The sequence below is a fragment of the Nannobrachium achirus genome (assembly GCF_963921795.1).
Source record: "Nannobrachium achirus genome assembly, chromosome: 1".
In the NCBI taxonomy this organism is placed as follows: domain Eukaryota; kingdom Metazoa; phylum Chordata; class Actinopteri; order Myctophiformes; family Myctophidae; genus Nannobrachium; species Nannobrachium achirus.
The window spans coordinates 30,586,390-30,610,227 of record NC_137810.1 but is presented as its reverse complement, the minus strand read 5'-3'; the positions used below and the strand labels follow the sequence as shown (position 1 = coordinate 30,610,227).

Sequence of the window (23,838 nt, the reverse complement as noted above, 5' to 3'; positions counted from 1 at the left end):
TATCAAGAAGAAACATTTATATTTTCATTGAAAGTCACTGAAAAATGTTTGAAAATATTGAAATATTGTCCTAGTCATTCACTTTGTTCAGCTTGCGCTTGTAGGAGCGAAGATTGGGATGTTCACGGCAGTCATGCTCAACTAATTGCAGCACATTCTGAAGGTGTTGCTCACTTGGCTGCTGCCACAAAGTCTGATGTGAGTTTGACCCCTCGCTCGGCACAGTCATTCACAACATTGATGGCACGCACATTCACCACAACTGCCTGGAATGATGCACTGGTACCCCAATCCTCTACATTGAGTGGAAGAAATGCTGTATCGATTTGCAACTGGTGCATACCAAACCAGCAGTCTGGGTTTGCAAGGTCGGCTAACCTGGTGGCCGGTGAGAGGACTGGAAACTTTGGCTTACAGAAACCAGTGCCAAAGTGCTACTGTGGCTCGCATTGGGAGGTTAACTGGTTTGTGCTCCAAGATGGCATCCGCAAGTGCATTCTGCTGATCAGCTGGTGCTGAGGAGTGCCAGGGGCAGCATCTAGTGTGCCCCATCCACAAAGGGGAAAGACGAGGCGTGCAGAGAGATGATCGCCAGGCTGACATGCAAACTACTGCAGGGCTGGTGCTGTGCCGACCAGGTTGTCAATATGGTATTCGACACCACTTCATCAAACACAGGCAATCTCACAGCATCCTACAGACCACTGCTCTTGTCTGGGTGCTGGCATCACATTGATGTGCTCCTCAGCCACATCTTCACTGGACTCACCCTCACCAGAGGTTGTTTAGGTGTCTAAAGTACAACTGGAGCTTGCTGCTGCACAACTACAGAGGCCCATTGTTCTTGGGCAAGTTAAGTGCTGAATTCACCATGTATGCTGCAGCAGTGATAGACTACAGACAAGGTGAGTGCGACTACCATGACTTTGTGCAGCTGTGTCTTCTCTGGGTGCAGATGATATAGACTCCAGTAAACTTCCAACGACCTGGACTGTGCACAAGGCGCGCTGGATGGGCAAGCTCCTCTACACTCTCTATCAGGCTTTGATGGAACAGCACATCTTGCATCCCCAGGGCACCATCACCACACGGCAGCAGGTGCCGAAGATTCTGGCATTTGCCAACTTCATTACGCACATCTACGCAACATGGTGGCTTACCTGTAACAGCAGTAGATGAGTACGTCTGAGTACGTCTGTTGACGAGAGCATTGCAACATCAGCCATGAAAGCACAGGAGGCACCACTAGATGCTGCCCCTGGCATTCCTCAGCACCAAGATGCCAGCTAATCAGCAGCATGCACTTGCGGATGCCATCTTGGAGCACAAACCAGATAACCTCCCAATGCGAGCCCCACAGTAGCACTTTGGCACTGGTTTCGGTAAGCCAAAGTTTCCAGTCCTCTCACCGGCTACCAGGTTAGCCGACCTTGCCAACCCAGATTGCTGGTTTGGTATGCACCAGTTGAAAATCGATACAGCATTTCTTCCACTCAATGTAGAGGATTGGGGTACGAGTGCATCATTCCAGGCAGGTGTGGTGAATGTGCTTGCCATCAATGTTGTGAATGACTGTGCCGAGTGAGGGGTCAAACTCACATCATTCTGTGGCAGCAGCCAAGTGAGCAACACCTTCAGAATGTTGAGCATGACCGCCGTGAATATCCCAATCTTCACTCCTATAAGTGCAAGCTGAACACAGTGAATAACTAGGACAATATTTCAATATTTTTCAGTGACTTTGAATGAAAATGTAAATGTTTCTTCTTGATTAAACACCTTTTTCCTTGGCAGAAACACCTCCTCACAAACTATTTGTTGTATTTTTGAGAAATTGCCATGTCATGTTATAAAAGAAATAGAGTTCTAAAAGCAGCCGAAATGTCACTTAACTAGGACAATATTTCAATATTTTGAAACATTTTTCAGTGACTATCAATGAAAATGTAAATGTTTCTTCTTGATTAAACATGCTTTCTCTTGTCAAAAACACCTTCTCACAAACTATTTGTTGTATTTTTGAGAAATTGCCATGTCATGTTATCAAGAAATGAAAGCTCTAAAAGCAGCCGAAATGTCACTTTTTCCTAAATTTGACATGCTGCGTTGCACCTCTAACTATGAATGAATTTCCCCCAAACTTTGCTAAAATCATTTGTATAGACAGTGGAACAAAGTTCTAGATAGAGTGAGATGATTTTTTTTTGCATTGAAATTTGATGCACCCTAATATATATATATATATATACATATATATATTGTATACATATACATATATATATATGTTTTTGTTTTCTTTTTTTTTTATAGCGTATATCCATATACAGTACATAGATCTCCATATATGGGTACCAGGGGTCTCCATATATGGGTAACTGGTCCGATATACATCACTGGCCAGATAAAGGGCGACACCCTGAGGCGTCTTACTAGTGTATTGATGTATTACCTTTGCTTATTGTAAGTGGCTCTGGATTGAAGCGTCTGCCAAATGCCTAAATTGTAAATTGTATTTATCAATTTGTCTGTTTCTCTGTAAACAGCAGAGTCCAATTTGGCAATTAAATATGACCCAATAGGAAATACACCTATTCCTTCCTGCCTGTGTTTATGGACCCATGTCTCTCAAATTAAATCTACCTCTACTGCTGTAAGATCTATTATTTCCAATGACTCCTCTATCTCTTACTTTTACTTTTTCTATTTCTTTCTTTCTCTCTCTCTCTCTCTCGTTTTCCCTTCTCCCTCATCATTTCCACTCTCTTCAGATATTAAATATCTGTGCAGGGCATAATGCCCGCTTTCCTTAAGAGAAAGATGATCGCCGATAGCACAATACTCCCAACAGCACGCGCAATAAGTGGAAGGGGGAAAACAAAGACGAAAGAAGAACGTTCTCTCCGGGGGAAGCTAGGCGTCAGCTAGATTTTCACAAGGCCCATTCAGACTGACGAGTGAGGAGAAAAAGAAAGGAGTGCACCAGAAACAGAAAGCCATCTAAAGAGCTGATCATCTAAGCAGAAGGCCTTGGGCGACATTAAATGAAAATGATGGCTATCTAATAGTCACATGTATTATTACCATGCCGCTGTTTCATCACTGATACAAATACAGCTTTAGACTTATTCTAAAAACTCTGCCAAGTGGGTCCTTTAAGTTCCATGGAAACAGAGGCTTGTAATTATAGTCGATCAGTACAGACATAATTTGGAAAAGTGCTTATTCAAGTTTTTTCTTTTCCTTTTTTCCAGCAGTGCAAGCTGGCCAGAGCTAGATAGCAAGGTTTACTTGTCATCTTAATTGTGTAATAGAACTGACTGCCCTGCCTTTGGTCACCGTAAAGCTTTCTCATGTATGTTCTTGACTGACAAACAGAGCTAGGTGGAGGAAATGTGAAGCCCACTTCCGTAAAAATTATAGTAATAAGATAGTAACTTCAGGAGACAGCAACCACATGCACTCATTGTGTAGAAAACCCATGAATACGCTGAGACGATCACACAACCGTCAATTCATTCTAAAACTAAAGCATTCAATGCCTTGATCATCTATGCTGAACATATAGCATACACATACGTGTATGCACACATTGCAGTGCCAAATAGATTCAAACTTGGCTCAGTCATGTGTTGATGCTGCCAAAACTCATTGCTCAGAATTTATAAGAACCCCTACAGTAATTCCCACACTGGAAAAGTACTTCAATGGCTAATTAAAGCCAATACTCTCTCTCTCTCTCTTTCTCTCTCTCTCTCTGACAAATGCAAGTGTGTGTGTGTGTGTGTGTGTGTGTGTGTGTGTGTGTGTGTGTGTGTGTGTGCGTGCGTGGTGCGTGCGTGCGTGCGTGCGTGCGTGCGTGCGTGCGTGCGTGCGTGTGCGCGTGTGCGTGTGCGTGTGTGCTAGTGTGTAGAAGTCCTTATGGCAGGAGGAAATTAGTGGACCTTGAACAACAAAGAAATAAAGCAGACTAGGGGGTGGCTATCTTTAAAATATATTTCACGCCAACTAATCAGGTATTAGCTTAAATGCCATTGTTAAATAAAGATAATACAAACATTTCCTGTCGACATGTATCCCATCAGGCGCCTGCCACTTACACTAAATGGATAATTGAGAAAAAAAATAAACTGTGGGGTCCACTTGCTGTAGGCCAGCTAGATGTGAAGTAGTGTGTGAGCCCTTGCCCTTCAGTTTGCTGTGTGTGTGTGTGTGTGTGTGTGTGTGTGTGTGTGTGTGTGTGTGTGTGTGTGTGTGTGTGTGTGTGTGTGTGTGTGTGTGTGTGTGTGTGTGTGTATTTGTGTGTGTGAATGAGAGGGAGTTGCAGAGAGAGTGCATGCATAGCCACCAGTGGGGAAAATTGAAGGCAGATTTTCCACGCCAGGCGTCGGCTCCAAATTGCTCGTTTTGGACGGGGAATTTGCTCTGGCACGAGATGTGACAATGATATTCATTTCAGAGCTCGCCCCCCATTTATACAGAGCGCACACACAAACCCCAGTTGAACCAAAACTATTACACAAAACTCAAACTGCCTTCAAAGGGGAAAAAAAGAAACATTCCTCGTAGCCCCAAGTTTAGGCATTGATCAAAAGGCGCACGCACGCACACACACACGCACGCACACACACACCTCCATCCCACGCTTGGCCCTACACACATACTGTACGTACATGCCTATGCCCAGAGCGCTCGTACAGAATGCCTACATACAGTAGATTTGATCCAATCCAGTGTCGTGTTTCCCCAAATAATCATCTCCAACTGTCCAGTATGGAGTCGATTACAGAACCTCTGCTACACACGGCTGACCGGGTTTCCTCCTCTGGCCCGAGTTAAGAACAGACTGAAACATGACGGGGTCTGTGATGTGAAAGTGATTTTAGATAGGACGACACTAACAGGGTCTGAAAGCAGCATTAGTTTAATCACGGCAATAAATATCCCAGAACGCCCATGTGTAATGGAGGAGCACCCAATATTAGCCACTTGGGCCCTATTGTGTCCCTATTATGGGCATGTCATAACATTTGGCTTAACATAGGCAAAAAATCTATATCTATCTATCTATCTACAAAACTATCATTATAAATCATTTAAAAGATTTTAGGAGTCTTGTATGTTAAATCAGCCTAGGCTGCATTTAGCCTTCGTGCCATTTTGTGAGTCATTTGCAGTTTAGGGGTTGGAATCCCAAATGTTTGAGACTTTCCGAAAATCACCTCACTAACATTTCACTGTTGGGTTTGATTAATGTAGGAAATGTTCCAGTGATCACCATGCATCCACTGAAATGTCAAGTTTAAAGCTGTGTATATAATATATACTGTACTACAGGTCAGTGAGTGGCCTCTGTTGACCTGCTGAGCTGTATGGACAGTCAGTATCCAGCAGAGGGAGTGAGACAGTTGATAATCTGAGGAAGCGTCCAGGCTTGGCCAACACTGCATCCCATAGCTGGAAAGGTTCTCAGTAAATGGGACATGATCAGTCAGTGTGAGTTCTGAAGTGTGACACCATGATGAAAATGTTATGTTGGTTACAGTGTTACCTATTGGCACCCCCATTGAGTCATCTCGAATTGTTAGTGGGTTGTTGATGTGTTACTTCAGGTTAAGTCCATTGGATGGACATTGAGCTGGACCTAGGCCTCATTTTGCATGAGGCCTGATAAAGTGTGGAGTTGCACTGGTACAGTATGTCCCTCACTCCACCTTAGTGTAGGTCTACAGAGTACAGACAATGCAGTGAATATGAATTGGCTTGTGAGATGAAACACTATCCTACAATACATGGTTGGCACCTCCAATGCAGAACCCTTGCTAAAAACCCCAGGACAAAAATCCACCGTCCTAGACAATTTGCCCTCCTGGCCCCCAAACTGTGGAATAAACTCCCTGTCGCACTTGGAACTACAGACTCACTCCCTAGCTTCTGCCGTGGACTGAAGACTGACCTCTTCAACTCCACCTAAACCCATAGCACTACTGTAACACTCATTGACCATACATGAAGCTAGTTAGCATTTTTTAGGTTTTAGAAACGTTTTTTTTTACTGATTAGGTGCATGGTCTACCTATGTTATTGTTTTTCTAGATTGATATTCCTATGCATTTGTTATATTTTTGTTGATGTAGTGAAATATTATCTTGCTTATTATAGTGACGTATTACCTGCTTATTGTAAGTCGCTTTGGATTAAAAGCGTCTGCTAAATGCCTAAACTGTAAACTGATTACTGTATGTACTGTTGTGTAATTTGTAACTAGATTAACTCTATATACTGATTTGACCAGGGTCCCCCAAAGGTCTTTAGGCCTATTTGGCCTGCTCCTCCATTAATATTTAATTATATGATATACTACATTTAATAAATACCCTTTGTTTAGCTGTTTTCAATTTTGTCTTTTCACAGAATCAAAGGTTGTATGGTTATGATTCCCCAGAATTCTTGATGGCTTGATTCTAGGCTTAAAATAATTTATATAAATATTATTGTAAATCTATATGGGAAAGAATTAATGGGCACTTTTTAGTGGCACCAGTAAACCAAGCCCAATGCTATGCCCTATAGTCCATCTACAAACTCACAACACATCACAAAGCAATGCAGTGTGACAGATCTGCTATTTTCACATAATGTTTGCCTATTTCCCAGAATGTTCACCTATTATGACATGTCCAGAATAGCGACGCTATGGTCCATGTGGTTAAAATAATTTAACTCTTCGGGTTGAAATTAACAGGCGTATGTCATTAACTAATCAACATGGCAAATGTTAAAGGCCATGCGAGCACAAAAAACAAACACATTTCTTTGTTTCAAGGACCCACTGTTGACAGAGCTGTGGGGAAGGAATAAACTTGCAATATAGTTTTGTGGTGAGTAAATGTTCAAAGCACTGCTTATTACAGCTACTAGCTCAATCCTCTTGAGCTCCTCCAGAGACCTCTTGCATATTTCCCAGGTCATACACATGTGTTCCACTGCACAGGCCAAACTTCTTGTAAGAGACCTCTTCTTATGAAAGGCCCTCCAAAAGCAAATACTTAAAATAGTTCATGTGCCATCGGGGAATACGCATTGCAAGCACTGGGGAAATCGGACGATGATTATACGGTGACGGTGTCTCGGAACACACGTCATGTCAGTTACCATAATTGTTGTTTTGGTTGTTGCCCCGGTGGATCAAGCCAGAGCCAAGGAAATTAAAATACTAATTCACCCAGCACCAGCATGGCCACAGCCGTCATTTAGCCTGGCTCAAATGTTTATCGCACCATAATTAAATTGCTTTGAGACAAGACAAACACTATCTTTGCGAGTCCATTACACGCAACATAGAATGTTATATGACATTTTAGACTTGCACCCACTTCCTCAATGAGAACCCTGGAAAACTAATGTTTTTAATGTTCCAATCATTTCTTTTTTTCTTTTTTTCTTTTTACTGGAATGACAACTTTCATTAAAGTTCCAAGCAGCCATTATTCATATTGCTGCTGTCAATTCACAAACGCCAAATGCTGCTGTATTTTTATTCATTTGCCCCTCCACACGTTATTTTAAGTTACACATGGTGCTGAATGTTCTGAGCAAGATCTGTAATCTTAGGCCACATGAAACCCCATTCAAAAACCTATGGTAGACTTACAAAACTGGATAATTGCTACAGGGACCACCATTTTAGATTTGTCTTTGCTAGAGAACTGACCCATTAGAGATGCAAGATCACCATGTGACAGTATGAGATGGCAGTTAGAAGTTAATTATATTCTCTTTTTACAATCCAATGGTGACTGTACTCTTGGGCCGCATCTGTGTTTATGAAAGTGCGTAATAATAGTGACTTAATCACACAAACAGTGCAACCTCTCAGTCAACTTGACTTTGCGTGGAAACTCCACATCTCGGGACATTCTTTTGGTTGTTCACCCAAACCACACACTGTTAACAGCTGTGCAGTATTTCACTCAGACCGCTCGCTCTCTCGCTGCAGAGATTTTTGTGCAAAGCTCTTTCCAAAACCACTCATTAATAAAGTATTTGTGATCATGTGGCACTGACAGCGGGACAAAGAACACTGCCGTGGGAAGGAGCAGACGAGAAGAAAGGGCGGAAAGCAAAGGAGAGCGGCAAAAAGCTGTAGGATACTTAAAAAAAAGACACAGAGAAGGACAAAGGCGAAATAGATAGAAGACAGAGAGAGAGAGAGAAAAGGTAGATGTTTTAGGAGGAGAGTTGAGAAACGCTCTCTTTCCCGCTCTCTTACACATACACACGCTGCATGCAGACTCCCACCCCCCCTCTCTCTCTTACTGTCTCCTCTGTAATGAGCTCCAGATGTGCTGCTGAAGGGGGGGGGGCTGCCTTGTATGTCATGTGCTCAGGCGGGGAGAGACGCCCGTCCGAGGGGACGCTGTCAGCCCTGATGGAGTGGCCAGGGCCCGGGGCTAGGGGGTGGAGGCGGGCGGGGAGGGGTGGAGAGGGGTACGGCGGGAGGGTGGGGGGAAGGTTGGGGGCGTAGGGCGGGGGTCAAAGAGATCTCCACATCTGGAATCACTTCAGGTCAGCCTGGCTCGGGCCGTGAAAGGTGAGACCGGGCGCCTGGCAGGGGAGAGAGGGACAGGGGTCTGACACAGGACATACCATAGTCATGGATCAGTGGTCAGGGGAACAAGCAGCAGCGGGGAATAGAATGGGTGAAAAGTGGGCAAACAGTGATCTCTGTTAGAAATCACAATGTTTTGTCAGCATAATAGCTCAGAAAGAATATATATATATTCGCACAACGATGGAGGGCTCGTCTGAGGACGACCTAGATAGATAGCACAGCACTGGTTCTGTATTACAATTATGGTCAAATCTGGAGCGTTAATATAACTCTGTAGGCGTAAAACCCGACCATTAAGGTCCACTATAGGAACTGTTTTTAGGTCCTACTATTACCAATACAGCCATACACAGAAAAGTTAACAACAACAACAAATATGGCACTACATGCACAGCACCACGGACGTCATCTTAAGAAAACAACGAACAATGTCTCTGTAATTTCAAACGGACATAGTTTAATGGCAGAGCGTGCCGTGCCACGGCTATGTCAACATATGTTTGTTCATGGCAGGTTATGAGGGGCCACGGAGAAGAAACACCTTGTGTGACAGCCGCAGAGCTAAACGAGGCCCATGGGTCCCTCCATATTAAGGAGAGGATTTCCCCCCACTCATAAATATCCTGTTTTTTAAGATGGAAATTTCAGTTTGTGGTAATCAGCAGAAAAACGCAGTGCGGGAACCACTTGAGGTTTCCAAAGTTGCTTTCTCTGAAGGAGAATCTGTCCTCGAGTTGTAAATCACTCTTTTATGATGCTTGTACAACTTCCAAGATCATTTTGCTCTCCAAATGGTCCCTGCCATAAAGTTACTTTTTTATATAGGCTTTGAGGATAATTTAAGGTCAAACTGGACTCTGCTACATAGAGGGGTATATTCTTTTTTTAATGGACTGCATATCTTCCAACAATATGTTTTACTAAAAGAAAATGCATATCAACTAAAAATCTGTTGAATTATGTTGGTGTTCAGTATTATCAACAATATTCTCTACTTTAGGCTTCAGTTCATCTCATCAAATGAATCTTTGTTGATCTCATCAACCAGTGTGAATTGGACACAGTGGCATGGCCTTGCTTGAAATGCATTTTATTAATATACACGTTTTTTTCTGTTACAAATAAAGGATATCATAGGAAATTAAGAGAATTTACTGTTTTTTGGATTCAGAAATACATTAGCCTTTCCTGTATACTGGACTATTACATTAAACAAAATGTGTTGAAAATGTTTGCTTGTCAGTGGTATAAAATTGTAAGAAAAAAAATATCTTGAAAAAAAAAAATGCATAAATGTTTTAAAACCCCATTGTACATGGATGATGAAGTTCATGGTGTTCTTGTTGGTTCACCCCAGTTTTGGTGTTTTCACCCGATCCATTGCCAGAGCCAGCGGGAGATTCCAAGTAGTCCATACAAGAGTCTCCTTATCTCAAACAAGGCATGGTACTGTTGAATGTAAACTCTTGGTATGGCACTGACTGTCAGGTTTGCAAGAGAATAAGCTCTCCAGTTAAAAAAAGGGGCATCAGGAACGTGCCCTCCCTTTCTTCAGTCCTCACCAGAATCGAAAGATAAAACTACTCGGCTACACAGATACAGCATCCGATGTAGATGTCTTTGGTACAAACAAGCTCAGCGATGCTCGGTAGAGATAGAGAGAGAGAGAGAGAGAGGTGACCTCGTGGAAAGCCTTCCGTCGCTTGGTGTCCCAAAATCAGATACAATAAGAAGCACTTTGGGACACATGGCATCCATCGCTATAGCGATGCCGCTTCAAAGTGGAGAGGAGACTGCAGGGTCAGAGTCCATGGTCGGAGAGCGAGATGATCATCATCACGGGAGACAGTGCGTTTGTGTGTGTTGGTGTGTGTGTGTGTGTGTGTGTGTGTGTGTGTGTGTGTGTGTGTGTGTGTGTGTGTGTGTGTGTGTGTGTGTACGGGCGTCCAGCAGTGGAGAGGGTCCCCTCCCTTCTGTGCAAGCCCCCCAGTCTCATTGTCCCTCCCCTGGTCGCAGCCTCTCTCTCTCTCGCCACTTCCTCCTCAGTTGACTGTGGGCACCTGGTTCAAGCTGTACTCCTTGGCTTTGAGCCTCAGGTTAGCGATGCTATTGGCCATGTTCATTCCCTGGGATGTATTGGTGTTGGAACAGGTGGGAGGGTAAGTGGCCATGGCGCTGAGGGACAAGAGAATGGTAAAGAGGGAAAAGGTTAGATCACCTGTTGCTGTTGCACTGCAAAAGAAAAAACTCTATACGAGCTGCAGCTGTGGAAATACGAATAGGGGAAACATTTAAATTTGAAGCAGGAACCCATTCATCAATATGAAATGATGGATTTTGACTAAATCTGACTTAAAGGCACTCATAGTGTAAAATTGCTACAACAGAAAGGGACTATTAGTCAAGTAAAACATATTCTGCTGTCTGAGCCACAGCCTTTGCTGTGGCGTTTACTGAAACCCCACACAGGCATTGGATACCAGCTTAAGAATAATACACAGTAAATGGCAGTAAATGACGATGTAAGTGTTAGAACCACATTAGCATGCTCCAAATAGCATTATTTCTGGTCAGGAGACTTCCCACTGCACAGCATCCAGCCAAAGCATTTTCTCGCTGAGGTTCAACGGGAAGCCTTTGGCCGTGGCTGCTGTGTCGGACATTTTATACTGAGTTTCATAAGGGAGGATTACTGTAAATCATGACCAGTGTAACCAGAGTCACAAAAAAAATGTTGCCCAGCGGAGCGCCGTGGCTCTCTAGCGTTCATTATCTGGTATAGTATAGCAAAGAGGGTCAGAGAGGTCGACGGTGGATTTAATATGGTTTGTTTTCACATTATCACCTCGTCAGGAGGGTCACGGGACACCCCAGCCCCCCCCCTGCCTGCTCCTCTGTACCCCCACCAGCCCTCTCACATTCACAGAAAAGAAGTGAGAAAAACGTTGCCTTCATTAAAACACTCCTGGTCATCATTTACATCATGCAGTTATAGAAATAGTGGACTGTCTCAATAGGCTGCCGTGGTTAGAGAGTAACGTCAGTGAGATGCGATTAGTCGAAGAGATGGGAAAGGCCAGGTCGACCTTTTAGAAAGCAAGCGCTGCAAGCATAACAAACGAAGCCACGCTCTCTGAACATGGACTTTAAACACACTTCAGAGGGTAAACTGACTTGACTGCCTGCTTACCAAAACCAAGGTCAGAGGCAGTGACAGTTTCATTGAATCCAGGTGGATCTGAGTGAGATAAAGAGGGGTTAGAGGGAATATGACGAGTATGCACAGGTAGGGAGAGGAGCTGGACAGATGTGTGGACAGGAAATGAAACAATAACAATGAGCCATACCAGGGTCAGAGCTGGGAAAGGTGGTGTGTGTGTGTGTGTGTGTGTGTGTGTGTGTGTGTGTGTGTGTGTGTGTGTGCGCGCGCGCGCGTGCATGTATGTGCGTGCGTATGTGCATGCGCGTGTGAGCTGTGCGTGCGTACGTGCATGCGTGCGTGCAAGCAAGCAAGCGTGTTTGTCTTTTGTGTGCGTGTGTGTGTGTGTGTGTGTGTGTGTGTGTGTGTGTGTGTGTGTGTGTGTGTGTGTGTGAGAGTGAGGGGCTTGAGGTTGGGGGGTGATGTTATGCTGGAGTTAAAGTGTGGTTATTGTGGTGTCAGCCTGTGCCTCAGTGAAAACCAAAACTTACGGTATTTCCACTTGAGAGTGAGACAGATATTAGCTTTGATATTAGAAGAAAGCAAGTATTAAATGAAAGAGCCATGCACAGCAACAAGAGAGTATATACGGTACACACTGCAGTAGTAGCCTTTCTAGCCACTGTCAATGTCCCCTCTGCCCTGTATTAAGCCTGTATTAGCTGACGTATTTTCCAGGAAGAGAGCGTATTAATGCAGCAGGAATTTCCCTAGAGGGTGGAGTGGCAGCACTGCAAGCATCTAAAAAATAGGAATACTGCTCTGCTGGCTATGGGCACACATATGTGTTAGAGGTTAGGATTAGGGGTAATATTGGTGGCGATATTAAACTCAGTTTAACCACTTGAGTCCCTATACCAGGGGTTCCCAAACTTTTTTGTCTCAGGGTACCCCATAAATATTTTTTTAATCCGAGGCACCCCTACATTATAATTTTCACTCCCAGCACCTTATATTTATAGCATGTCATCGCTGACGGGTGGAAACCTTGTATGTCCAAAACCGTTCATTTTGTATTAATCACCTATAAAATGTACTAATGTACACATCGCGAGGCGTTGTGTGCTTGTAGATCGGCTGTTTTCACTAGTTTTGTGCGACAGTCTTGTATGATGAAGCAGGGCTTTGCTTTACCAAAAGACGTACACATTTGAAACTTGGAGATACAAGGTTTCTGCCCGACAGTGACGATATATTAGTGATTATGTTGCGAGAAAAACGTTGAGATAAATGCCATTTTGGTTAGAACCAAACTTTGTACTTCAAGTTTAAAATGATATTTTTTCAAGTGTCCAAATAAATTCCAGATATTATCAAATGATCTCGCGGCACCCCTGGACTGCCGTCGCGGCACCCCAGGGTGCCCCGTCACCCACTTTGAAAACCCCTGTGTTAGAAGTTAGGATTAGGGGTAATATTGGTGGCGATATTAAACTCAGTTTAACCACTTGAGTCCCTATGGCATGTCATAATAGGCGACCGTTCGGGGAAAATAGGCGAACATTCGACAAAAACAGCGGATCTGAGCATGTAGTTGGGCTATTCTCTGCAAAGAGATTTGGTGCAGAGGGGGCGCCCGCTGGACTAGCGGTCCAGGGCAGGCACATACCAGATAGGCCTGAGTGATGCCTGACAGTGTGTCGCGGGTTCGAATCCCAATCCCGACGACCTTGGCTGTGTGTCACTCCCCATCTCTCTACATATTTCCTGTCAGTCTAACTGTCCTATCAATAAAGGCATTAAAGCCCAAAAAACAAATCTTAAAAAAAAGAAATTTGGTGTAGAAGGAAAAAAAGACGGTACAATAATAGACCAATAATAAGCGGTTAATAACTGTTATTGTGCAGAGACTGGTTTTCCTGACGACAGACTGTGTGACATGTCCTGTAGAGAAGGCGATGGTGTGCGTGTATGTGTGTGCGTTTGGTTATACATAGTGCGTCAGCATTGACAACAGCTATATGAAAGGTTTAAACAAAGTGCTGAGGCGGGGTGAGAGGGTGTACCGTGTACCTGTAGGGGGCAGCGCTGCCCCAGGACAGGTAGTCGTTGGGCCGGGGTGCGGGACGGGGGACGATGGGCTGCTCCACCGCCGTCAAGTCGCCCGAGTACGACTTGAGGAGCGAGGCGTTCTTGCTGGCCAGCATGGCACGCTCGTTCCTGCGGAACTTGGCTCTCCTGTTTTGAAACCAAACCTGGGGATACACAAGTAAAGGGAATTAAATATAATAATAGAATTTATCAAAATAAAATAAAAGATCATTCCCAGTCTGAAGTGAGAGGTGCTATTTTAGTTAATTTCATTAAGCGTCCCGCGAAACCTGGCCAATGTGACCCCAAACAGACACCAATTAACTAATGACAGTCCGGACAGACAAGGGACAAACTGTAAAAGACAGATATAGGAGCGGTTAGCACCGCTCAATAACAAACATGATGATGTTCACATCATCATGACATGAGTAAAAAATAATATATATGTTTCAAGTTCAAGTATACAACTTTTCGGGATATCTTAGCCATAATTGTGTCTGATAAACTGCGCAAATGAAAGAACTGCATTTAATCAAAAAAAGAGAGAGAGAATTGTTTTTCCTTTTCTTAAAATGTAATGTTCAATAATATGGTCATACTTTTCAGAAGCTTACTACTCAGGCATCGCTATTTTGGGAAATGTTTCAAAAGAAAATCTATTTCTTTCAATAGTAGTCTTGAAAATATTTGAAACATTTTGGAATGTTTCTGACACATTTTAACAACACAAATCTTGAATGGGGACCCCGGCACAAGATATTTTCGAATGGGGGTCCGCGGCAAAATACATAGGCCTAAGTTTGAGAACCACTATATGCAACAGTCCTCAGCGCAGACAATTCACCCTCCTCAACCCACCAACCCAATACGTCCACACATACTCTCCAGTTTCCTAGCTAAACAGATGATGAGGGCCCTGACTGGGGGTGCTAATGTTGTTCCTCGCTGTGAAATCAAATCCATTATTAAACGCTGCGGGCTCGCAGGGGCTCAGGGAGGCACAGTGTCCGATTACGTACAGCCTCAGGAATGAGCCTAAAGTCTCTTTTATCAAAGGATTTCTGCATCGCTCTCTGGTACACATTAATCACAGATGTGCTCCCATTCTCCATCCCTCTCTTTTCCTCTCCCTTACTCCTCCCCATCTCTGTTTCATTTCTCCTACTCTCTCACTCTCTGTCTTGGTCTCTCTCTCTCCCCCGTTTAAAAATATCCTTGTTATGACCTATGATAAAAGTGCAGTGAAATGTTAAACAAACTTAACTCAATCCTGCACATATACACAGAGAAATCCAGAGTATCAATTTAAGTTTGAGAGTGTACACATCTCTCAAATGTAATGAAATGGACCCTTACAGGTCGATTTCAATACATTTGAATCGTTTCACAGATACAATACTTTGTGTCTTTAATCCTTTTTTTTTTAATAATGGGCAATCCTCATAGACTGAATCCCTCAGCATGTTGAATAAAAATGTTTCACAGAATAATAGAAAGACAAAATGTACCATTTCAAAAATCATATAAACCTCAAATTTCATCATAATCTCTAACCAACAGATCGGTTTACATTTTTGGCTTATCACCATTTGGGGAGTCATAGCAGGCGGCATTATTATTTTTTTATTTTTTGTCATATTATCATTCCTACCGTTTTAATCTCCCTAGGGCCTAGGCTTGAAACGGCCATCAGCTGTTGTGCAATTTGATTACATCACTGTGCTGAAAACCACAGGGTTAATTTAAAATAATTAAATCCACTCTCTGCTCTAACTGCACGTGCCTTTGCGCGTGTGTGCGTGTGTGTTTGTGTTTGTGTATGTATGTTTATGTGTGTGATGTTTATGTGTGTGTGTGTGTGTGTGTGTGTGTGTGTGTGTGTGTGTGTGTGTGTGTGTGTGTGTGTGTGTGTGTGTGTGTGTGCGTGTGTGCGTGTGTGTGTAAACGGCTAAAAAACTGTGACTTAAAAGCGACTGAAAACGTATCCGTGCTTTTGGTTCGATATTTCATTTCATTTTATTAAATTACATTTGGGTCCCAATCAAAAGTATACAGTAGAATTTGTATTATCGATGTCTGACCCCGAGTTGGTTTATTGAGTGGTGTGTGACAAAAAAATAAACCACAAAATGATAAATGATAAACCACCCAATGCATTATGTTGAGATCAATGCCTCCACCAAAATCATTCTGTGCTGCTGCTTGCTTAAAATATACATAGCATATGGTTTAATTAAACATGTGGAAGGTTAAAGGATGTGAAAAAAGGATGTTGACATGCTGCTTGAGTAGAATATCTATAAGATAAGCATCCTGAGATATGACTGCATAGTCTCGAAAACCACTGTTTCTCAAACCGTGGGTCACGGGAAAAAAATGTATGGGTCCCTTAATTTTTGGTTTCCTACATTTTGTTTTTAATTATTATTATTTCAAACATTTTCAATAAACATTTCCAAAAAAGCTTTTTTTTTTGTAATTTCATGAAGGAATCAAAGAAATTAGAAAACAAATGTTTAAGAAGTAGTGAAAATATAGCCAATCTACAAGCTCACCACGCGGCGCGAAGCGACGGGTTGTGAGCTTGTAGTTCTGCTGTTTTCACTAGTTTGGGTCCCAGGCAAAAGTCTAGTCTCTCTTTTGGGTCACGAGCTAAAAGGTTTGGGAACCACTGCTCTAAACAGTCTCACACAGTAAAATCCTCAGTGTTAATTAAACTCTGAGAGTGTACGAAGGCATAAATGTACACTGAGGATGCCATGAAGCGCAGCCCTTTAAACTTTCATTAAATGGCAAAAATAGCCTGTCTCTTGTGCTCTCTCTGTGCAAACAAACTGTCAAGTCATGTCTATTTGGTACGGCAGTCATTTTATTAAGTGAGTTCCAATCTTATTTGTATTTCATTTCATTTGCTATTATTTATCCGCTTCATCTATTTGGCAGTGTGCAACAAAACTATATCTGCCCTCGGCCACATGCGTATTTACCTCTCTGGAGTGAGAGAGTTTGAGAGAACCTATTATGCAGTATAATGCTAATGGCTCTCTCCTTGCTTACATACTTTGCACTGTGGTCTTGGTGAGTTTACGGTTCACTCTCGTATAAACAGATGTAAACCATTGTAGATAGTTAGATAGATAGAAACCTTTATTATCCCGCAGGGGAAATTCAGTCACCCAGAGGCGTCACAGCAGTTAAGGTTACAGAGTTACAGGTAAAGAGTAAGAAAAATAAAAAGTGCTACTTTTTGTTATACTGAAGCTATTCCATTTCAGAACTTTTTTTCTTTTCAGGTTGAAAACCCTAAAATGACAATTCTTCAGCATGACAGTCCTTTCAGGCTGACAAGTATGTTTGGATTTCATGCCACAGCATGATGCTTCTATACACATTAAACTTCTCTATGTTCATTAAACTATTTTAGTCTCATATGGGGCCCATGTGGGTCAATTTGTAACTCAGAGTTAAATGAACGAAATTAATGGATTTGATGGTGTATGAAGCTCAGTGAAAATACTCAGTGTGATAAACAAGATGATAAAAAATGAAAAACGGTAAAAGACAAAAGCATCTTAGTTGAGGTTAACAGGAGTTTTTACAAAGATTCTTTACAGAGATTCTACAAATGCCTTCTAAATCAATGGTTCACTTTTTTGGATCCCCAAAATTATGTGCAAGGGACCCCCAGAAGAGAAGCACACTTCAAAATTTTCATAAATGTAAAAGCTCGCTGTGCGGCATGAAGTGATGCGCATGTGAGCTTGTCGATCTGCTATTTTTGAGAACCACTGTTCTAAATCCTGACGGTGCATTTTAACAGCGGGCGAACAAGGGCGACAGCCTGGAGTATTTTCCGGAAGTGTGTTATTTGTCTATGGGACCCGGCAACTACTGGGGATACTAGGCGATGAGGTGATGGTCGAAAAGTGGGCCCAAAAACATGAAAATAGTTTCTCTTTTGGACAACATCGTCGGCGATAGCCAATCAAATTCATATGTTGCTTTGTTTACCCAATGGAGGACGTACGACGTACATTAATGACAGCAGGAACAACCACTAGGAGATTTTTATCGACCAGCGTTGCTGGCTGTTGCCCACTGTCAAAACGTAGGGTTCTAAGAGTTTATTGAAAAACATGTGTTGTCCTAGTGAAATGACACAGATGCTTTCCCGGTTTTAATGTGTTCATAACAGGCACGTGCACACATAGACATCAAAGGGGGCTTGAGCCCCTGCCTTTTTATCCGTCTGTAAAAAGTGCCCTCTCTAGACCATGAATGCAGTTTTTACTATGGTAAAAGAAATGCAAATAACCCCTTTCCATGCCATACCCAAAGGCAGCATTCAAGAGAATTGCCTTGTTCAAACTCTCCTGAACTTGAATGCAGCATCTTATGTTGAAATAATTGCCCTCACTGTCCACAAATCCACACCACATCTCCAGTATTACCTTTTTTATGCTTAGTTTAGTGTGTTATGAAGTACCGAAAATAGTCGACCTCCAAGCTCACAACGCGTCGCGCTGCTACGTGTTGTGAGCTTGGAGGTCTGCTATTTTCAATATTTTCACCATAAGGCCCTTTTAGAAATTTCAGCCCCTGCCTCTCTAACATTCTCTGCACGTCCCTGGTTCATAATGAGTCTTTCCGTACCTGCACTCTGGCCTCGGTGAGGTTGACTCTGCGGGCCAGGTCCTCTCTGACAAAGGCATCAGGGTAGTGTGTCCTCTCAAAGACCCTCTCCAGAGCCTGCAGCTGGCTACTGTTGAAGGTAGTCCGGTTCCTTCGCTGCTTCCTCTTTTTCTTCTCCTCTGTGTTCATCTGTTCATCTGCGGAGAAGAGGGACAAAGTGAAGGCCTTGTGAGTGACATGAGACTGGGATTTCATAACCTAGGATCACCGGAAGGCAAACATCAGCCAACCGGCCGCAAGGTGAACGTGGTAACAGAAGTTAAGGTCTCTCAGCTACGAACGCACACATCCGAATATTCTGCACAGGGATTAGGCAAGTCGCAAAGGAGAGATTTTGTTCACGTGTGATTTTCTGGAGCTTTCAGACCTATAGGCACTGTGTCAAAATAAATCAATTTCTAATAATAAAAAGCCCTGTGGATTAAAGGCATTTGTTATTCTTTATTCATGGTCTACATTGAGACTTCATTCTACAGAATACTTTGATGGAAAACAGTCAAAAAGCAAGAGGAAGGAGAAAAGTTAGAAAGTTTCCAGGAGCAGCCTGGAAGCTTAAAGACAGAACTTTTCCTTGTTGTTTTCGTATCCATCTAAAACATAACAAGTCTACCAAGTCTACGGTACACAGTATACTGCTGTGAGATGTCCATAAGATAGCACCTTTATATCATAATGATTATATTTTGGCTGGACGCTCTCTGTACCATATACCGTGTACTTTTTTTCAAATGTGTGGCCACTAGAGTATAGGAATCAGATTCCTAACTGGCAGCGTTGGTGCCATGCTTTCCCCATTGGGCTGCTCAAAACCACAAGATAATAGTTTCTATTCACATGGAAAATGGAGACTTTGCCTGTGTGTGCCTGTGTCAGGCTGTATAACAGACACATAGACATACATGTGTCACACATATGAAACACACAGTACATGCAGGCACAGAGAAACACGTACAGGTACACACACAAACAGAAATTTACATGTGTGTCTGCACGGCGAAGTAAGGAATGTCATGGTAAAAATGGAGCCGTAAGGGGTCAATTTTTTGTTTTTACGCCTTTTCTTTCAGTGTCTTGCTCATGCTCGTACTGTCATCATCTGCATCCAGTGTTCATTGTGTTATCCTCCCATGTGTCAACATGGGTCTGTTTGTTGTCACCATGTAGCTTTAATGAGAGAGGGGCCCACTCTCGTCTGTCACCATCATTCTCTGCTTTATCTGTCACAGGATGCCCGCTGAAAGTGGCTGCCTGTGTTGTGTGGAGTTACTCAACACCACAGCGGGGAGCGTCAAGAGCCAGCGACTGTTCTGTTGTGAATCGGCTTTAAAAGTTACAAAACGTCTTGGGCTCACTTGATGGCTTTCTACTGGCAAGAGTTGTAGCATTCCGAGGGTGTACTGAGATGACTTTATGCACGGTAATTTATGCAAAAACGCATTTCTACACTGAGCATGCCAACCAAAGACAGCTAATGTACACAACATATCTATAACTATAAGGACAATTTGGGGTCAAATTGAAAATACTATGTTGCATCTCGATAAAGAAAATGGAAGGCATTGTTTATTAACATCACGTTCTTCGGAGAAGGCGTAAGGGAAACAACACACACACACACACACACACACACACACACACACACACACACACACACACACACACACACACACACACACACACACATTTTTGAAGAGGATGATGATGAGGATGAAGAGGATGATGCCGTTTAACAGGAGTCTCAAGTCCTACCAAATGAGACAAACTTTGATGAAGACTACAAAAATCTAATTCATAACAAAAACTAAATAGAGAGAAAGTTATTTTAGAGTATTTTAGAGTCTCCTGGAGATATTAATTGTGTGTTTGAATATTGAAATTATAGATATAAATATAAATATAATTTGGAGAACTATATATTAATCTACATTAAATTTAAATAAAGACATTTTAAGTCTATAGTGCAAGAAACAGACCTTTGTAATACATAATATTTAAAACCCAATGTGTTCAATATTTTAGGACTATTCAAAAGAAATGTGTAGCGGTTTTTGTTTTCTCTCCCAATAGGCTACCCCCATTTTCTTGTCATGTGTTTGTGTTTCTTTAAAAAAATATATAGTTATTTGTATTGAATAATTCAACTGTGTTCTGTAATGACATAACATTTGGTTATTAGTTATTAGATTTTTTTTAATAAAAGCTCTAAAATATAATTAATGTTAACATATCGGAAATAGTCTAAAATACAATAATAGTCTGCCTTTTCATTAATGGCAGTAGTATAATTAAGTTATATTGACTGATTATTCCCGTGGTAAAAATGCATAAATGAAACAAAAATGTCCCTGCTATGAAGTGAAAGTGCTTTAATTTGTAGCCTATATACTGTAGTTCTTTTAATTGGCTTACATTGATGTAATGATGTAATGATGTAAACCTTTTAATTAGGCCTAGGGTGAGATATAAAACTGCAAATCAAAGCCATTCCCATCCTCGAACTTGAAGTGTTGCCAGCTGGTGTAATTAGGCGTACTTCATTACAAACTGTCAGTGAAAGTTCAAGTTAGGCCTAAACTAAATGCAGACCATTAGATATATTTTTGGCTCCAGAGAGAACATTTTCTGCGAGAATTGATTGTTTTTTTCTATTCTATTCTGTTGTGCTATTTTTAAAAACAAAATGTCAATAATAGCTTAAAATAGATTAGACTAATTATGGTTGCACACACTTGTTATTCTTCCTCAAATAAAAACATGCAGCCGTGAATAGACTCAATGCTTTCACATCTGTATATTGAAAAACTAAAATATATATAAATCAGGCTACACAGCATAACTATAATATATAAACCAACAGAAGAGCCTTCTGAAATATTCTGATAATTTGATAAATTGCCGCATATAGAGCATCAGCTTTAGAAAAAGTAAAAATATGTTATGCCCTAATTTATTTGTTTGTTTATTTTCTTCAAAAGAATGATTAATGGCTCCATGATCTGTAACTCCACTCCCTGGCTAAAAGATCAACTGACGTGTTGTTATTTGATTCCTTAATTGTTAGACCTGTGAGACACGGGCGTAATTATGACAAATGATTACGCGTAAATATTCTGAAACTGTTTGACAAGCGAAATAACCGTGAATTAACGACGTGACCTCGCCACTTCCTCCTGCATATTTCTCACACCGGTCCGATCTTACCCGTAAAATAACAATAACACTCATTAAAGCCTATAACGTTTCTGTCAACCTCTCCAAATGGCTCTTTGAGGAGGAGAAGGAGGGCGTATCGCTCGGGAGTTGACGGGTTTATTTACTCTCTCAATGGCGCGCCTGAGTGGCCAAGCGGTGCTCTTTTGCTTTTACTGGGGTGTATCCAAGTTAACTTCAGTCCATTCTTTCACATGTTCTAATAAAGCTCGAGGCTAAACAACTAATTTCCCATTTAGGCTACCCATCTTGTGCCACCGAGGCAGCGTGCATGAATGTCTCAATGCTGGGCATGTGTTTAGATTTATTACTGCGAAGTTCACTTGTAGGTTACTCTACTGACCATATCCACCAACATGGCCATACCTCACTGACATCAAAGTGTTAATGGTAAATTAATGGGCATTTTTAGGGAAGCCGTCAGGAATGATGCATTGGCTCCACTCAGGAAGGATTCCTTCCATGCGCGCTGTGGTGCAACAGAGCGCCAGTCTACAAGGCGGAGGAGACTGGCCAAAACAACATGGAAATTAATGTGTTTACTCTGTCGTTGTATTTCTGTCAAATCGTCTGTCTTCAGACTGTTCAGAGGTGCGGCGTATTTTCACTGATAACCACAAGCGCTTTCTCAGCGAGGCCCAAACATGCATGTGACCCCATGAATAACACTGAATGAGAATTTTAGGACTGATTTGATTTGAAATCTATTTTGATCATTATCAGTGCATGGACTTTACCAAAATATTGCTCTCAACGCTGCATGGCCATGGTCTCATGTGTAGAACTGATCTATGCTATATATTTCTCACTTACTCTCCTGTTGGTTTGTGTCGCTCCCACTGGTCAACCCCGGGGACTCCAGCATACTCCTCCCCGCCTCCCCGACGCTCTCGTCCGCCTGGCTCCCAACCATTTCCCCGGCCTCCTCGAGATCCAACAGGTGGCTGACCGAGAAGTTCTTTTTGGCTTGCAGGTTTTCCAGATTAGATGTAATCGGACTCTCCAGGCGGTTTGATAGCGTTGCTTGCCTGTCCATTACATGTGCATAGCTAGAAGTCATGACGCAAGGAGGATACAGTGGGGGAAATGGAGCAATAATAGTAAGCGAGCCAGATATATCCTTGCATACAGAGCGCACGTACAGCGCATCCAAACCAGCCGAAGAAAATCTTGTTTTTCCTCCAGAAGAAAAAAGCAGATCTGCCTCACATCCAGACTGCTGGACAGCGGTACAAACAAACTTCTACAGACAGGGGGGGAAACAAAGATGTCTCCTTGTCTGCTTTTCCCGATCAAAAGCCTAGCCAATCCATTCAATCGCGTGCGTTAACAGAAGGAATATCGCCATAAAACACCCTCGTCCTATGCGGTGTGCGTTTTCAAAGAAATCTTCTAAAAAAAAAGGAGTTCTCTTCCCACTTCCCACTCTGCTTGAGTCACGATCGCAACTGAGTGAGCTTAGCAAGAGTTGCTGCTGATGCCGAACAGATGCGCGCGCGCAGCTCATGTGCGCGTAAAGCTGGCTCAGCGGCAGCTAGGCGCTGGGAGGCAGGACCGAACCACCGCCTCTATAAAGCTATAGTCTCTCTCTCTCTCTCTCTCTCTCTCTCTCTCTTCTCTAACTCTCTCTCTCTCTCTCTCTCTCTCTCTCTCTCTCTCTCTCTCTCTCTCTCTCTCTCTCTCTCTCTCTCTCTCTCTCTCTCTCTCTCTCTTCTCTAACTCTCTCTCTCTCTCTCTCTCTCTCTTTCTCTAACTCTCTCTTCTCTCTCTCTCTTCTCCCTCTCTTTTCTCTAACTCTCTCTCTTTTCTCTAACTCTCTCTCTCTCTCTCTCTCTCTCTCTCTCTCTCTCTCTCTCTCTCTCTCTCTCTCTCTCTCTCTCTCTCTCTCTCTCCGTCCCCCTTCTCTCTCTCTCTCTCTCTCTCTCTCTCTCCCTCCCTCTCTCTCTCTCTGGCACTTCAAACTGCGGCACACGTTGGCTGGCACTGGCAGGCTATAGGATTCATGCACCAGCACGGGACGGGGAGTAAATGAAACTTCGCAACCCCTGGGAGGACAGACTCTAATAGGAGCCCCGTAATTATGTGGCAATGT

The 23,838-nt window shown here is 42.6% G+C and overlaps 1 protein-coding gene across 3 annotated transcripts; it reads right to left on the bottom strand.

Moving 5' to 3' along the window:
• Positions 1–10,653: 10,653 nt before the first annotated feature.
• prrx1b (paired related homeobox 1b) lies at positions 10,654–22,806 on the bottom strand (the record flags this gene model as incomplete). Of its 3 annotated transcripts, XM_080723701.1 has the most annotated exons (5): positions 10,654–10,843; positions 11,077–11,094; positions 13,824–14,005; positions 18,498–18,673; positions 22,560–22,806. In XM_080723701.1, the coding sequence occupies 5 exons, from the start codon at positions 22,804–22,806 to the stop codon at positions 10,654–10,656; spliced, it is 813 nt and encodes a 270-aa protein (XP_080579827.1). The 3 variants fall into 3 exon arrangements, with proteins under 3 accessions (XP_080579827.1, XP_080579828.1, XP_080579829.1); XM_080723702.1 differs by lacking the exon at positions 11,077–11,094; XM_080723703.1 differs by lacking the exon at positions 11,077–11,094 and having other exon boundaries at positions 10,654–10,786.
• Between the last annotated feature and the right edge of the window lie 1,032 nt (positions 22,807–23,838).